The sequence below is a fragment of the Panthera tigris genome, chromosome B4, assembly GCF_018350195.1.
Source record: "Panthera tigris isolate Pti1 chromosome B4, P.tigris_Pti1_mat1.1, whole genome shotgun sequence".
NCBI classification, from domain to species: Eukaryota; Metazoa; Chordata; class Mammalia; order Carnivora; family Felidae; genus Panthera; species Panthera tigris.
The window spans coordinates 46359313-46375775 of NC_056666.1; the positions used below are offsets into that span (position 1 = coordinate 46359313).

Genomic DNA, 16463 nt, shown 5'->3' on the forward strand with positions numbered 1-16463 from the left:
CTCCTAAAGGACAGGGACTGTGCTGCTTTTAGCCCAGAACCTGGCACATAACAAGCAATCAGTAAAGGAGAGGAGGTGATTCTGAACATGGGAGATAGGGGGACAGTGAAATGAGACAGGAGACGGAGTGGGAAAGGAAAAGGGAGCGATGGCACCTGGGCACACACCCCTTTGGTCTTGTACTTTAAGATACTCTTGTTCTTACCCATCAAAACCATGCTTAAGACACAGACTTTGGCTTATGTACATGTTGATAACGAACATGTAAGGTTGGGTTCAGCCTGCCCTCTAAACCCCCCACTACTCCTAACACTGTTCTTCCTCTACGACTGACCCCGCCGCCTCTTCCTTAAGAGCCTGGCTGGGTCCTTGTTGTAATCCCTTGTTGCGGAGCTCTGAGTAGAAGTCAACTCCTTCAGAGACAGAGCGGATGGGCTGATTGGGATACTGGTGGTAGCTGGTCAAAGGACCCCCTGTGTGGGCTGCACATGGCTGCTGGAGGAAACATTGGTGGTGATGTGGCAGGCAAGTCGGGTTTCCTTTGAAGCTCTTACTGTGCTTACACTTGAACTCCAGCACCAGCTTGGTGTATGTGTTGAAGGTGGTGACAGCCGATGCCATGCAGCAGGTGAAGGAAACCCAGGCCGTGCTAGGGATGAACAAAAAAATTGGGCAGTAAGAACCTGACCTCCTTACAGGTTTCAGGGAAAATACCATGATTCCTTCCTACCAGCAAACTAGGCCGATGCCCCTCAGGGTTTAGGGACCTGCGTGTGCTCCCTCCACTACGTTGTAGGTCAAGAACCATGGGCACGAGGCCTTAATTTGGTCTGTCTTAGTAGGATACGTTCTGAACGTTTTGTAGTCCAAGGGAATGACTCTTGTAGTCAGTAGTGTTAAGAGTCAGACTAGGAGTTTAACAGATTCGTTTTCACTGGATTGATCCGTTGTCAGTGCTGAGCTCCTTTATTCCCAGTGTGCCTGTTTTATATACATATGTAAACACACATGGCACGCACACACACACACACACACACACACACACAGTTTTCTGGACTACTGCTTCCCAAGCTGCAGATACCCTTGTAATCTCCCGAGATTCCACAAACCTATAGCTCAGCCGTGTACAGTGGATGCAGCCCAACGCACCCCCTCAGCACCCCCCACACCCTGCCAAAGATTTTCCTTTGTTCAGATCAGATGCTGAGAGTGATCATTCCTCTGCCTTCTTCGTTTTGAGGTTAGCATTCTTAGGGTTCACAAATTGAGCCTCTCAGAGTCGTTCAGGAAATACTCACTACAAATCTGGAGGTATTATAGGTTGTAATAGTGGAATTTGCCTATTATGAAAACAGTGTGGTTCTTGGCTTAAGGGAGTTTATAATGGATGGAAGAGAAGCCGGAGATTTAAGAGAAGCTGGATGGATTTGACAAGGAAAAAAAAAAAAAAAAAACCCACCAGGGAACTGTATCAAACACATTCCTAAAAACTTGGAAAGTCAACCCCTAAATCTCCCCATGATTCTGGGAAGCCCAGGAAACAGGAAGTTGTGTGAGGTTAGCGAGGAATTTCAGGAGGTCAAGTGATGGTTAAAGCCAGGCCACACACTGGCACAGTGTGTTCCTATCTGCTGCCTCTGACAGACTCAGTGGGCTCAGGTTGGCAATGCTTCTGATGGGAGTTTTGTAGTCTGAGCCCCGCAGATGTTGATGCCAAGAATGGCTTAAAGATAGACACGAGGTGCAAAACCATGTGTCTGGAAAATAAGTTCTGGTGGCTGGTGGATTAGGCCAAAGACGCCTGAATCAAATGGCCTGTTTCCTATCATGAGAAAAGGGGATAGGATCTCCTAACAGACATGGATGGGCTTCCATATCGCCTCCTTGAGCCCAGCGCCGTGTCTTTTCAGCACGATGAAAGTACTTCACAATCCCAGACAGTAGGGCAACTCCAAGCTGGCACCTGGGCAGCCGAGACAGCATGTTCCTCAAGGGAGAAGGCGAGGAACTCTTAAAGGGGATGTTTACTTGGTGTTTATTTTGTCACGGTGGCTGCTTCTCCTCAAGAGAAATCGAAAACAACTGGCCCCTTCATTCTTTAAGGGTTAGGGAATGACCAGCAGGGGAGGTTTTATTTCTCACACAGTTTGGTGGGATAAGAATGGAAGGAGGAGGAAGTTACTCTTCATTACAGGAGAAGAGTCAGCCATTCACAGGCCATGGGATTCCAACCAAATCTCAAGGCTATTTCTTCGTTGCTCTGTCCTCCAATACCTTGAGCCACAAAATACATAAAACATGGAGCATCGCTTCCGTAAGTCACATAAAACCAGTCTCGTTTCCCAAAGCAACATGTGTATTAGGCGAAGAAGCAACTGCTACCACCGTATCATCGGAAAAACAGAATCCCTTCCGTAGCTCCCCAGGAGGTGGGGAAAGAATAGATGTGACCTCATGGGCCAGCCCGCTGGTCCACAGACCCCTGATGAGGGATGAAGGATGAAGAGAAGATAAGATGACACGGAGCAAGCACCTGCTTAAGGGCAGAACATCTAATGCAGGTTGGCCAAGGAGGGGGTAAAAGGCTCAGGAGACGGTAAGCACTTACTAGAAGGCCCAGCCATAATTCCAAGCATGTGGCCTCCAGTCTTCTGGACCCACGTTGACCGTTGCCTGGAAGACTTGTGAATACATCATATGGGCCACCATCCCCAGAAGGCCTACAGAGGGAACAGGAAGGCAGCGCCTTTAGAGAGACACTGGCATTGCCGTCTACAGGGAATAGGAGTTTGGAGCAACCGCCTTGTTTTGCATCAGGTGCAGCCTAGGTTGAGAAGCTCCATTACCTAGCTGCCACCACATTCCCAGGGAGACTCATCTGCAATGGGGGCCTCTCCTTGAACGCATAGCTTTCCAATAGGCTGCCCCAGGCTTTAGGTGTAGGGTTATGGGAAAAGTTTCTGCGTCAATGCTGCATTTGGGGCTTTTACTTCTTCCTACCCAGGCCCTGTACGTGAGCTTTATTCCTGATCTGTCTTATATCTGCAGATATAAGATGTAAGATAGATATCAGCATCTCTTTCTCTTACTTGATCCAAAAGAGTCTTGAAAAGCTGTGTGTGTATATGTACAACTGAAAAGCAAACCAAACCATATTTCACATACTGGGAAAGCTTGCAAGTAAAAAGAACCTAGAGATAAATCATTTTGCAGAGTACATAATGCTCTAATACAAAATTTCATTTCAACTTAAACATGCCTGCAACGCCCATTCTTTATACCGCCTGTGGGCACCCCGTTCCTGCCCTCCCTGCAGACACACACACCCTCCGGGGGTGCCTCAAAGGTGGCCAGGACACCCACCCCCTCCAGCCCGGGAGGCACGCACCTGACAGGACGGAGGAGATTGCCGCAAAGGCGCTCAGCTTGAGCCCGCAGCCCGGGTTCCCAGTGAACAGCAGGTCCATCAGTAGCAGGAGGAAGCTGACGAATTCAAGTCCAATGGAGGAGAACTGGGCTCCCATTGATAACCATAGGATCTCTGTCAGAAACCAGAAGAAGAAGAGCCCTCACCCAGGCAGTTAAATAACTGAACGTGGTACAAATGATGACTATCAGAAGGGAAAAGCCTTGCGGAGTCAGAGAAGGGGAGAATGAGACAGAGCCGGAACCTGCTTGGGAGCTTCCTCCAATTTGGGTCCTTTGCTGTCAGCCCCTCGGCTCTCTCTGCTCACTACCTGATATATAATCAAGTAAACTTGATTGGCTGGAAACACCATTAGGGAGATTCCAGAAGAAACCATCTAATGGTCATAAAATCTTCCAGGGGCATGACTGCTATGGGTCATTTTTGTCTCTCTTTTCTCCTTATTGAATTTGGAACGATCAATTTTGTTTCTTTCTCCCTCCCTCCCCTTTTTCATTCCATTCCACTAAAAATATATATATAGAAAAATATATATTTATATGTGTATATGGGAGGGAAAAACCCTCTAAGCTTTTCAACATGGTTACTAGGCAATAAGAGGAAGTTAGAGAGGTTGGTTGGAAGCGGTTTTCTATTTGTGAACTTTATTTGTTCCTGCTGTTCCTGTTCTGCATTCCTGAATATGAATGAGCGTCAACTCTGGAAGCAATGCGTGTCAGCCTGTGGGGCTCAGAAGAAGAGAAAAGGAGATCACAGTACAATGCAGAGCACAGTTGGGCCAGAGAGGCCCGAGTCAACGGCAACTAAATTTGTTATCAAACCCACATACTTGCCACAAGCCCCGGGGGAGGGTGGGGGAGGAAAGCCTTCTCCATCAACCGCTTCCCTCCAAATCGGAGAGTGGGGTGACATGGGCCTTGCAACGTGGCAAACTCCAGTAGTCCTTTCTCACCTCTCTCGGTTGGTGGCGTGAGTTCAATGAAACTTCGGCACCTCTCCCCTGAAACACAGACGGGGCCTGACGTCAGGGAGGGATGAAAACTTTGCCCCCAGTCTCCCACCTGGTGCAGCTCCACCCGTTCAGACCAGTGCCTGCCCGCATACAGTAGGCAGGCAATGGCATAGGCTAGAATTCCTCAGGATTAATTTCCCCCCCGCGCCCCGCCCCGCCCCGATTCCAGACAGTGAAGACGAGAACATCGCTGAGAGGGCTTCCGCGGGGAAACGTCCCCATTTCTCGTGCCAGGAAGGGTTCACAATCCTAGTGTCAACCTTTTGCTGCCGCTGTACCACTGGTCTGAATGGCTCTCGATTGTTTCCGGGACTGGGGTTGGAGCAGTGCTAAGCGGGACGTTCATACTAAATCTAAATATACACGCATTTATATTTCTCTTCCATCTCCTTTTTCCCTTAGCCCAAATTGGGAGAAATAGCATGTGGTTAATTGTACACAATTCTGGGCTTTAGAGAAACTTCACTAGCAAGTGACCTCTGAATGCTTTGCGCAGGGGGGAGGGGGGTGTCCTTAGGCCAACTGCTCCTGACCGAGACCCACAAGTGAAGGAATGCACAATGACAGGGCACCGCTCTGCCAGTATGCGCTGAGTGGCAGGAGACCTGGGAGGGTCGAGGGCACCCTTACAGGGTCTAGTTACTCTTTTTGGGCTTCAGTTCCCTGACCTGGTAACTTATAATGAGAATACTTAGAAGGAAAAAACCCTTTTGGGGGCGGGGAGGAAGGGGCTGTACAGGTAACCTACTCTGATCCTTTCATCTCACCTGTGAGAAAATCAAGGTCTGTAGAGAGGAAGCTGCTTATATAAGGTCACAGCTAGGCAGAGCCAGGGCTTTTTCTAGAAGAATCATCTCTCCTCCCTTGGGTCTCCAAACGGCAATCCTAACTCACTAGAGTGGGAATTCTCATGATGTTACAAGTCTAAATGAAACCCTTTAAGGGTAATGCTATTTTAAACCAGAGGGTCTACGAGACAGTCAGGAGGGGAAAATCCAGATGGCCTTTGACCCTATTAAAAGGGAGTCCTGGGGCGCCTGGGTGGCTCAGCTGGTTACGCGTCAGACTCTTGGTCTCTGCTCAGGTCATGATCTCACAGTTCGTGGGTTTGGGGCTCTGTGCTGGCGGCGGGGAGCCTGCTTGGAATTCTCTCTCTCCGCCCCTCTCTCTCCCTTCTCTCGCTGCCCCTCCCCTCCCTAGCTCACGTGGGCTCGCTCTCTCTCTGTCTCTCAAAAATAAATAAAACTTCAAAGAAAGAAAAAGGGAGTCCGAGTAGAAGGGACACAACACAGAAGCGGGAGATGCCGAGTCCGGGGGTGGGGCCCAGCCGGGGATGGCGAGTGCCACTGCCCTCTGGTTCTTTGGCTGCGTAAGGTCCCCTGGGTGAGGAGCCCACCTGGTTCTTCCACGCTTTCCTCACAGGATAGCCACATGCCACTCCAGAAGGTATGGAAGGAGAAGCGGTCATCCCCAGCCTCCCAGCTGTATTGCACCACCTCCTGGGATGATGTGTTGTTGGTGCTGCTCCCATCCAAGGGCACCGGCACGTCAAAGCATTTGGCTGCCAGACCTTTTCCGCACACGGGCTTGGGCACCTTCTGTGTGCCCACAAACCAGTAGTTGCTGAGCAGGGATACTGTGGAGAGGCTGAGTGATAGCATGTTGAGGATGGCAGATAGGAATGCCCGTTGGCCATAGAAGCCCTGCGAGAGTTCCACCTGTAACAGACCAACAGGAGTGGAGAAGCTGATTGCAGAGCCCCCTCGGAGATCTGGACAGGGTGCCCGATCCTGAGGCTCCCTGGGCTCAAGCCATGCCCCTCCCCTGTGCCAGGCACAGCCCGCCCCGGGGGCTTTCTCCAAGGAGCCGTGTGGAGGCTCAGCTTTAGCAGTGGCCCGGAGTAGACACCGTGGCGATGCTGTTTGTTTAAGCTGGACCTTATTACACGAACATGTTTACTGAGGATGATCTGAATAAGGATCAGATAATAGCCTCAGTCAGAATGCGATTAAGCCACTGAGCTAGTCTATCTCAAGCTGAGTAAAAGAATTGTGGTCACTCTAATGCTCTTGCTGAGAATTGTTTTGATCTTGTCTTCACTGGAACGTAGTAGTCCTGATGGGCTGAGGTATTTGTTATTGTAACAGCAGAAGTTTTTGCTGCCCTCTTCTCTGCCTGACAGATTCCTCTGAGAGGAGAGGAAAGGGGGATATATTGTCTTGATAAACATTAAAGTGGCTCACCCCAGTCAGGGGGCGGGGAGCAAGGATTAGGGCCTTCAGGATTAAAGAAGGCAGCGGACCAACTGGGACGCGGGGTTGTTGAGACCCCGGGAGAGGAGATGGGGCTATAGGTTCTGAGAGATGGTGATCTGGGTCCGGCTTTCACACACTGCCACAGAGATGACAGAATCTCAAATGGGAGGTATCCGGGTGGTGCCCGTGGAGACCGAACACCAAGTGTCATGGTCATGGAGCCACAGGGAGGATGCCCTTGGCCACTGGGGAGGAACTGGGGGGGCATCTCCACTGCTTGAGGCAGCAGTGGTGTCTGCCTCACAGCGGGGACAGTGTGTGGCCGCAGAAAGATCTGTGGCCCGTGTGGCTCTGGCCGGAGCCCCTGACCTCCTCCTCATTTTTAGCCTAAGAGGAGAGCCAGCTGAAAAATGACTAATAGTAGATATTTCAACCCTGATGAGTGGTGGCTCGGAGCCAGACTGAACTTTAGAAAATAAAGAAATCTGACCGGTCTTGCACTTTTGTGTTATGGAGCTGTTTATACTGTTACATTAATACATACGGAACAGAAAAGAAGCCCATATTTAGTTGCTGACAGACGCTTCTTAAGTAAACCATCTTGAGCTTTCCGGGGGATCTCTCATATCAGAATTAATCAGACCTAAATCTTCTTAGCTTAAGAAACGTAAATAAAACCATAGCTAAATGGGACAGGCTCATAAATCTGCCTCATCATCTCCAGCTTAACATTTTCTACATTTAACAGAGAACTTTATCTTAGAAATATAACAGTTTGTTCTTCCGAATTTCCAGGGACTAAAACAGTGCATACCACAGATAAAGGACAGATTATTTATGGCAATAAGAAATATATAAGGTTCATATGCATATAAAAATCAATACATAAAATACATGATAAAACGACTTCTGGAAAGCAATCTGCTAATATGATTTTTTTAAAAAAGCACTCAACAAATTAAATCCCCCAAGAATTGTCAGTCTGTGCAAGACTCTGGGTGACCTTGGTAAAGACTGAAAACCACAGCATCAGGAATGAAGAAAGATCTTATATTACCAGGTATGGAAGTCACATATTGCCCCTGTCCCCCCAAAAGAATGCTTTCATCTTGTTTTTAGTTCTGAAATCTATTGGTATACTCTTTCTAATTATTTTCATATCCATTGCTTGAACAGGCAATGGACTTCCAGACGAAACATCTTCATTAATCATTCTGTATACAGACTGAGCTAATGATTTAGGCAATTCTATATTTTCAGCAACTTTATGGCTTGGAGATTTGACTACTATCACATCAGATTTTTTTCTTTACCCTCAATCCATTTCCAGTTACACGTATTTGTAAGTTATTCTGCAGACTGTTGCCAGATAAGGATAATGAACCCCACACCATGGTATGACCACTTTGCAGCACCAAGGTGATAACCAATTTAAGGAAGCAGTGAGTTGAGAGACAAAGGGTGAACTACAGCTTGGAGTAAAGCTCAAAGAGGCTGCTTCTAGAAGGAGTGTCCTACCAAGGACGGACGCAAGGAGACTCATTCAAGAATTATTTTGATTATTGAATGGGAATTCATTCAAGAGCCTTTTCGAGAATCATCTTCAACACTTACAGTACTGCGCCCTTCATCCTGTATTTTATTTCTCCTCTAAACATGGCCTTTTCTCTCCAGGATTCAGGTACCTCTTGCATTGGAAGGCCAAGTCTAATTTTGCAATGGTCTCTTTAAGGTCATCATGAAGGGGTAGCAGCCATAAGAAAATTTTATCTTTGCATATGCTGACAAGTCCCGCGCCAAGGTGACTCTCTACTCTTGAGAAAAGGGGCAGAGAGTGGCTTCCCTTGACACTCTGGCTCAGACCAATTGGAAGTGCATAGGTGCCAAAACGTCACTAATTCTTCCATCGACGGAGGTTAACAGAAAAACTCAGAATTAACATAGACAACACATTGATGAGACAGACACACCTCTAAATCAGGTGCAAAATAACCATGGAATGTACGTTCTGAGCAATAAGAGCGGGAAACTGGGTTACCTTGGCCATGGTCAGCGACTTGCTGCTTGTCTGAAGGACCACGGATGCCATCTGTGCCCCAAGTCCCTTTGGTTTAATGTTGACAGAATGAAACTGCCTTCCCACCCTCCCACTTCCCGGCCCCTCCCTCCTCCTCTACCTCCTATTTTTTTGGAGTGCCTCTTGATTAAACCGCTGCCTTGCAGGGAACGTGGGCATTTAATAATTGACAATGCAATCATGGCCCAGCTGTTCTGGAAGATTACATGGGAGAGCTTGCCAATAGGGAACCAGGATTAAGCACAAAGAAGCAAGGACCTGCATTCTCAGAGGGACGGGTCTTTAAAAAGTAAGTGAAGATTCAGTTTCCATCTGACTGCCGTTCCCTCGGTAGCTGGTGGGACTGGGCTTGATTTTATGGCAGTCACAGAAAATATTACAGGGCATAGGAAGAAGAATGTTTATTTTTTTAAAAAGTGTTTCTAAGACTTTAAAAAAGTAACTTGACAAATCAGTAAGGGGTGGATTGCATAGCTTCTTGCGGCCAGCCACCTGAGAACCAGGAATTCTTTCCGTCCTCAAAAATTGTACCAATTAATTGGGATAGCAAGGATGGAGCTCGTTCTGCAGCTGCTTTTGATTCTCCAAATCCCCGATGCCACACATTTTTTTTGTCCTGGGTGCCTTTGCAGGCGCTCTTTTTTCTACCTGGAATGTCCTCAGTCCCTTTTTATCTGGCGATCTGCCTCTTTTTATTTTTTATTTTTTTTATTTTTAATTTTTTTATTAAAAAAAATTTTTTTTAACGTTTATTTATTTTTGGGACAGAGAGAGACAGAGCATGAATGGGGGAGGGGCAGAGAGAGAGGGAGACACAGAATCGGAAGCAGGCTCCAGGCTCTGAGCCATCAGCCCAGAGCCTGATGCGGGGCTCGAACTCACGGACCGCGAGATCGTGACCTGAGCTGAAGTTGGACGCTTAACCAACGGAGCCACCCAGGCGCCCCGATCTGCCTCTTATCAAGAGTAGTGTTAAGGCCACTCATTCTTGGAAAATGTTTCTTTTCTCTCAAAGAACAACCCCCTCCTCTCTGTCCTTCCATACTGCACCCCTCTCGTAATGCTTTCTGTGGTTCATGTTAGTTGGCTTGATCGTCCTGTCCTCAAAAGGCCACTCTTTAATTGGAGAGCAGAGGTTCTCAATTCTGCCTGAGCATCAGAACAACCTCTGAGCATCAGAAAACTGAAAGATACTCAGGTTCCTGGGCCCCATCCTGAGATTCCACAGTAAGGCTGAGTGAGGTCCAGGAATGTGCAATTGTAGAAAACTCTTCGTATATACCCAGGGATGGACTTCTGGTTTCTGGTTCCGCAGGTAAAGAGCTTGGAAGTTGCCACTTCAGCCTTACAACGAGGAAAAGGCCGAACAGACTGGAAAATATACAGCCAGGGAATGAATGTACCATGAAGTAATACCTGTTTGATTCCTTTTTGGGCTTAGGTTTAATGAAACCCTTCGTGTTCTACCCCGGCCCTCCCCCACCTCTTCCAGATTTGCCACCAACCAAGCCATGGTTTTCCCGTTGTGTATTTGTACAGTTAGTTTGGGGACTCAAAGGCCCGCTCCCCTCTGACAGAATTAATCCAGATTGTAGCCAGATGGGTGTCTCTGGATCTTGCTTCCTACTCTTCTAGGACTGATGTAACAGCACATTTGACACGCATGTGCTTATGCCCAGGCGTTGATTCTCCCTTTCACCCAAAGGACCCTTAATTCATTGTGGCAGAGCTCTCTCTCTGGGAGAAGGGAGGAGGAATTTTGTGGTCACTTTTCACGTTTCAACTGGCTATAGCTTTTGTCCTGACGCTGGGTGGCACTGTCTCCTCATATTTTTCCTCTTCCGTCCTGAACTCCAGTCAGGGGGGTGCAGGTGGTTGTCCCTCCCTGCGGGGGGATGGCTCTTTTTTCTTCCTTTGGCCTCCTCCCCACTCACTAATCTATACAATGCCATGTGTCAGCCTTTTGGAATTCAGGGCTCGGAACGAACTCTGGGAGTATCCAGCCGCTCCCTCGAGGACATCTCGCAGGATTATTTCCTGTAGCACATTTTTTTTTTTTTTGGTGTGTGTGGCCAGTTCCAGTTCCAGTGACTCAATAGATCCTCAAATACTTCCCATGGGACATACAACTCCACGGTGTCAGAAAATAGAGTTCGCCAATGTTTCCTGATGAGTTTTGTGCACATTTTTCTTTATTGAATCCTATCCTCATTCCCTTTTCCACCCCAGAACAGTGAACAATTCTTTTCCCTGCTCTGTGCTTACACCCTTCAAATACTTGCAGACACTTCTCATACCCCGCTTGAGTCACTGTTTGGCACAGTCTGATGTCTTTGGTTTTTATTGCCTCTGCTCAGAAACCGCACCCCCTCTGCCCTCATAGCATTGAATGTGCCTTCTCCAAGGGAAAGGGGATGGGAGCGGCACAGGCTGGAGGTTATGTGAGGAGGCCTAGAGGTAGACTGAGTGAAGCCAGGGACACTTTGGCTTTGGGGTCTTCTGCTAACTCAGCTCCTTTCCCAGACCGTTACATACTCCTCATTTTGTATGATTCTTCTTAAAGAGAGCCTCCAAAGTTACATTATTTTAGGCCTCCCCAAAGCCCGAATCCACCCCTTCGAAGCCTGGCTCTTTGCATGGCTGGGCTGGCTGGCTACTAGCTGTGATCCATCCAGGGAGGACACCCTCCCTCCCCGAGGACCCTATGCCACAATGTCTAATTTCCCCTTTTTGATGAACCATGAGTTTCTCTGTCTGGCATCCCACTCACTTCCTTTCATTATAATTTAGGCATGTTAATATTTTTTTCTTCTCTTTCCTCTCTTAGAACAGAAAAAGTCATTGCTAGTCAATGCACCATGACTATAATTAGGTTGGGCTCAGAAGCTCATGACTCAGGACAGACACAAAGATTCCACATCCCAAAACAGTATTTAACTTTGGTATGTTGGACTGTTACCATGTCAGGACGATTCCCCATGGGGATGTATAGGTGACTCGGCATTTATGACATCACCAAACCAAGGGTTGGGACTAACCTATACTTGCTAAGGTCCTCAGTCCCTGTTCCCTGCACTGTATGAAACCATATTTATTAAGTACACACAAAGGGAAACAATGGTTTGGGGACACCCACACAAACTCTGTAAACAGGAATCCAATTTATTGTTTTGTGAATACAGTGTCCATTAGACATGATTAAAACAATGGGTAAGAATGCTGAGCCAGAGAAAATTGCATAGCATACCACTTCCCTAAGGCAAAGCCTCGTGGCAAATCCCTTCTTGTCTGTCCCCCCGCCCCATTATCAATAGTGGCCTCTTCTCCCAGGGTAGGTTCATTTGCCCTCCCTAGCAGTAGTATCTCTGTCCTTTGCCCAGGAGTCAGAGTATCTGACCCATGACCCATTAACTAATCCCTTTCTGTTACTCAGCAGACAAAAAGCTGGAGCGGAATGCGAAATGTTTCTCCTGTCGCTGGCTCCGATCTACATGCCCCTGTTCTTTGTTCCTGCATGTTCTACCGTGTGCCTCTCAGGCAGCTCATAACATGCTCACTTGACTTTAAGTCGCTAGATACAGGAGCAGCTGTGTTTTATTCATTGTTGATCCTCAGCGCCCAGCACTTTCTAACATCCGGGAATCAGTGAATGAGGTTTGTAATGGAAACCAGGCTCAGAATACAATGAGGAAGCCTATGGGTGAAGAGCACATGTGAATAAAGAAAAGTGTCCCAAACAGTCTTTTATTGTTAAGGGACGCGCAAATCTTCCTGATTCCCATACAGGAGAACAGTGAGAAGGTAGAAGGTCCACAGGTCCACAGACACACCCTGTGCCTTTCTACACAGATGCACCCATAGTTTCACTGAACAGATCCTCTGCCAATACATTTCCTCCCACCTGTGGAAACATTCCTGCTTTTTGATGAGCAAAGCCCAGAAAACAGCAGTGATCTCACGAACGAGTATTATCTTTGGTTCACAGATAGCAGGGTACAAACAGATTGCTTAAAAGCCAGTGACGGATTGGAAATGCCATGTCCTTTCCCAAGCTCTGTGATTCCCTAGTGATTGGAACCCATTCGGATGACATATCTTGAGCCATCTGAGATTTCACAGCTCCACAGCTCACAGAATCACTGATAAAACGAGGAATGTCTTCACGCAGGACATTTTGATAGGCCTCCCAGCCCAGAAGGGAAGAGTCATGTCACCAAAGTGCCCATGCCGAATGTCCAAAATATTAACATAGGACCCTTAGCTGTGGGATTTCTCAGCCTCAGGTTAACCTCACCCGCAAGTGTTTAGGGTCCGCATGGCCCCAGAATAGGGGCGTGTAGAATAAATACGACTCCTTTCTAACATGGGTCCCCAGTTGAGTTCTGGGAACGCTTCTACTTATGCCCAGTGGGAAGGACTGAAGAATAGCATTTGGGGGCCTCTCCTCTGTCGCCTTTCCCTTTCCGTTGTTGGTGGAATTGTTAGAGGGCTTTTGCTAATGCAGTCATTTCCAGGAGAGGAAGCGGCCTTTCTTCCATGCCCTAAGCAGCTGGAGTGAATCAGAGCGGCAGCCACATCTGCACATCCTGTGGGGCAATCGCTCACGCGCGGGTGACCGAGCCCTCGGGGCCTGCCGGGGCTGGGGGCTCTTGGGGACCGCGGGGCGGGAAGGGGCGCCGAAGGGGAGCGGTCTCCCTAGGGATGCTCAGGGCCCGGAGCAGGGCCGCCCCATTTGCACTCCGCGCGCGCCCCCCTCGTCCCTACTTTTCTGCTCTCCCTCCCCCCTGCAGTCGCGGTGTCCGAGCCCCGCCGAGTCCCCGCCGACTCCCTTAGCCCCCCTCCCTCCATGAGTAACACCTCCGCCCCCGGTTTACTATGGCTCCCCGGTCGCCTAGCAGCGGGCGCGCGTTGCCATGGCGACGCGCCCCGAACTTGTTTTGAATTGTTTGGCGAGGCCCCGCCCTAGCGGCTGAGCGCTGGGGACGCGAGCGGGTGGGGCCGGGGACTGGGGCCGGGGACTGGGGCCGGTCTTCCTCTCCAGGCTCCTGCGTCCGCTGACAGCCGCGGCCCGGGGCCTCCCGAGACCAGGAGCCGGCGAGAGCTGGCAGGAGGGAGGCCGGGCCGCCGCCACGTGGTGCCCAGGGCTGGCCTGCTGGCCGGCGGCGGCTCCTGCGCCGCCCGGGTCATCCGATCATCTCGTCACTCCCCGGCCTGTAGGCCTGAGGGTCAGGAGGTTCGGGGTGCAGGGGAGCCCAAAGTCCGGCGTTTCCCAGCCCCCGCCCTTCCCCTAAAGGCTCAGGCCCCTGGCCGCTGTTCTAAAGCAAGACTGTGTCTTTGCCTCCTTTCGTGGGCCCAAGAGGGGAAACTGGGACACCGAGAAGCCTCAGTAGTTCTGGGTTCTCGTTACTACTCCGCCCACCGCTGGACTAACGATTTCGGCCAAGTTACACAACCTACCTGAGTGATTCAGAAGTAAATTAGGAGAGAGTTGTTCTTCACCGTCCCGCCGTGAAGACCAAGAGGCCTCGTGAAAGTGTGGAGGAAGGGGAAGGGAATCTACGGTGTTCCGGACACCTTGCTAGGCTCCTCACAAACATCTCCTTGAACCCTCACAATAGGCCTGAAGGACAGGTGGTTTCCAGAGGGAGCATTTGACTTGCTCCAGGCCGCAATGCTAGTAAATGGTGGAGTCAATATTCAAAGTCTCTTGTTTCAACCCCAGGCTGCCCCTCCGTAAAGGGGAGGTGCACACACTTAAACAAAAGACAGGGATCGCAGGACAGATTATGGAAACGTACACAGAATGATGCGACGCATTGTGTTTTATACTTCAGATATACAAACTTCCATACCCCCTCTGTCTCTCCTAAATCAATAATCAATAAAATTTACCATGTCTGGCTTTTTCTATCGCGTTCTTGCCCATTTCTGTGGGTTCTCCTATTTATGACCTATTCACTTTGGGTTTCTATCCTTTCTTTTGTGATCCCTAATATCCAGCCAATTAACAGCACACCACATTGCTCTGTGTGCGTGAGTGTGTGTGCGGGTTTTATTTCTCTGGCGAATTGTAAGCTTCATTTTTCTCTCCTGAGAAAGGCAAGAGGTATGAGAATGAACATTTGCTTTTTTAGTAACCCTTTGAGCGGAAAGATGGCAGTTCCCAACTATCTCAGATGGGAGGCAAGTCATTTCCAGATGTGAGTTCTCCTAAACAAGCCAAGACATCTTTTGCCGACCGTGAGGGTCTTTCTGGAGCTGCAAGGATCCCTGCAGATACTCCCAGGTTCCCTGAGACCAGAAAGAGCCCAACTAAGGTTGTGCTGTCCTTAGTTCCAGTAGATTCCAGATCAGAGCTCACTACCAGCAGGACCATGGGGATGCCTCACCTTTTTCTGGCAGAGAACTTAAAATCTGCTCTTTCTTCGTTAGAGTGATACACAGCTCTGTGGTTACCACTACCGCTGAGCCTTTTACCAGGAACCAGATTTGGGCAGCGGGAATCATACAGATGGGAGGGAAGAAAGGAGAACTAGAGGGCTCTAAGTTGTCCTGGGAGCAGCAAGGAAAAGCAAGATGAAGAGGCAAAGGAGGAAGGAAGGGAAGTATAATGGAAGAAGATGAAAAAAACCCCAAGGCCGAGGTATGGACATCACCAGGTTTATCAATAAAAATGGGGCTTGAGTAACAAATTTTGATCCGGTTTTGTATAATCCCATAATGTGTTCTCAAGCTCCTTACCATGAGCATGTGAAACAAGGCAGTGAATTTTTATAAGCTGTATTAGAAATCCACCATAAGGGGTATGATGCAGGGGAGAGTCATGAGATTTCAAAAATTTTGTTGTGATGACGTGTTGTTATACTGAACTGTTGAATTTCTATACGGTATACCTGAAACTACCATTTCACTGTGTGTCAACGAACTGGATTTAAATAAAACCGAAAAAAAAAAAAGTCTTGGTACCTACCTTCTGGGTGAGACAAACATTTTGAGTCAGTTGGGAGGGTTTGCTCATTCACTTTTGAAGCTCTGAGGCAAGGGTGTTTCCGTTTCTCTTTGGCTCTGCCTTAATCGGTTGCACGGAATGAGTTTCTGGTGTGAAGACGAATCAGGTCCCCTCTTGCCAGCAGAGGGGTGAGGTGGTGTGAGATGGGCTGCCGGAGATGGAAAGGATATCCTGCGGCCCAGGGCGGGTGGGGCTGGCTGACACAAGAGGTTTTCTCTGTGACATCACAGTGGGAGGTAGGGATATCTCTGCTGCCCACCCCCCGCCTACTCTCGCCACCCCCAGAAGGATGGGGGGGGCCACTCTGGGGTACCTGCCAGAGACCTGGATATCTTCTGAGTCATCCAAACCTGGACTGCTGTTCCTGGGCAGAAGAACACGCTCCCTGCTGGGGATCCTTGTAAACCAGCAGATTCTGAAGGCCTGGGATGGTTCCCACACATTGCTGACCGCACTGAGGCGGGAGGTTCTAGACCAGTGCCGTCAAAGAGAAATATAATATGAGCCATACATGTAATTTACAATTTTCTAGGAGCCACATTTAAAAAAGTAAAATGGACACACATGTTGCGATGCAACAATGGTATCTTATGCGGTGGTATCACCAGAATAAAATGTAGTCCTCCTCAGAGCAATAAAGTTGGGTTCAATGGAAAAATAGCTGACACTGATGAAAATGAAAT

At 48.7% G+C, this 16463-nt stretch overlaps 1 protein-coding gene across 3 annotated transcripts; it reads right to left on the reverse strand.

Annotated features, from left to right (window-relative positions):
• Window positions 1-233: 233 nt before the first annotated feature.
• On the reverse strand, window positions 234-15939 carry GSG1 (germ cell associated 1). Of its 3 annotated transcripts, none has more exons than XM_042991796.1 (6): window positions 15742-15939; window positions 5836-6157; window positions 4257-4427; window positions 3389-3568; window positions 2609-2720; window positions 234-649 (listed from the first exon to the last, which is right to left on the reverse strand). In XM_042991796.1, the coding sequence occupies exons 1-6, from the start codon at window positions 15787-15789 to the stop codon at window positions 307-309; spliced, it is 1176 nt and encodes a 391-aa protein (XP_042847730.1). In that variant the 5' UTR covers window positions 15790-15939; the 3' UTR covers window positions 234-306. The 3 variants fall into 3 exon arrangements, with proteins under 3 accessions (XP_042847730.1, XP_007076358.1, XP_007076357.1); XM_007076296.3 differs by having other exon boundaries at window positions 3389-3541; window positions 4380-4427; window positions 15742-15938; XM_007076295.3 differs by having other exon boundaries at window positions 3389-3541; window positions 15742-15938.
• Window positions 15940-16463: the final 524 nt, after the last annotated feature.

Excerpts from the sequence above, each read along its gene's own strand:
- GSG1 (XM_042991796.1), bottom strand. The coding sequence starts at position 15,789 with ATGAGCAAACCCTCCCAACTGACTCAAAATGTTTGTCTCACCCAGAAG. Across the intron at positions 4,428-5,835 it reads GGAAAGCGTGGAAGAACCAG|GGGAGAGGTGCCGAAGTTTC; the intron begins GTGGGCTCCTCA and ends TCTGTGTTTCAG. Across the intron at positions 2,721-3,388 it reads AATCTCCTCCGTCCTGTCAG|GCCTTCTGGGGATGGTGGCC; the intron begins GTGCGTGCCTCC and ends TTCCCTCTGTAG.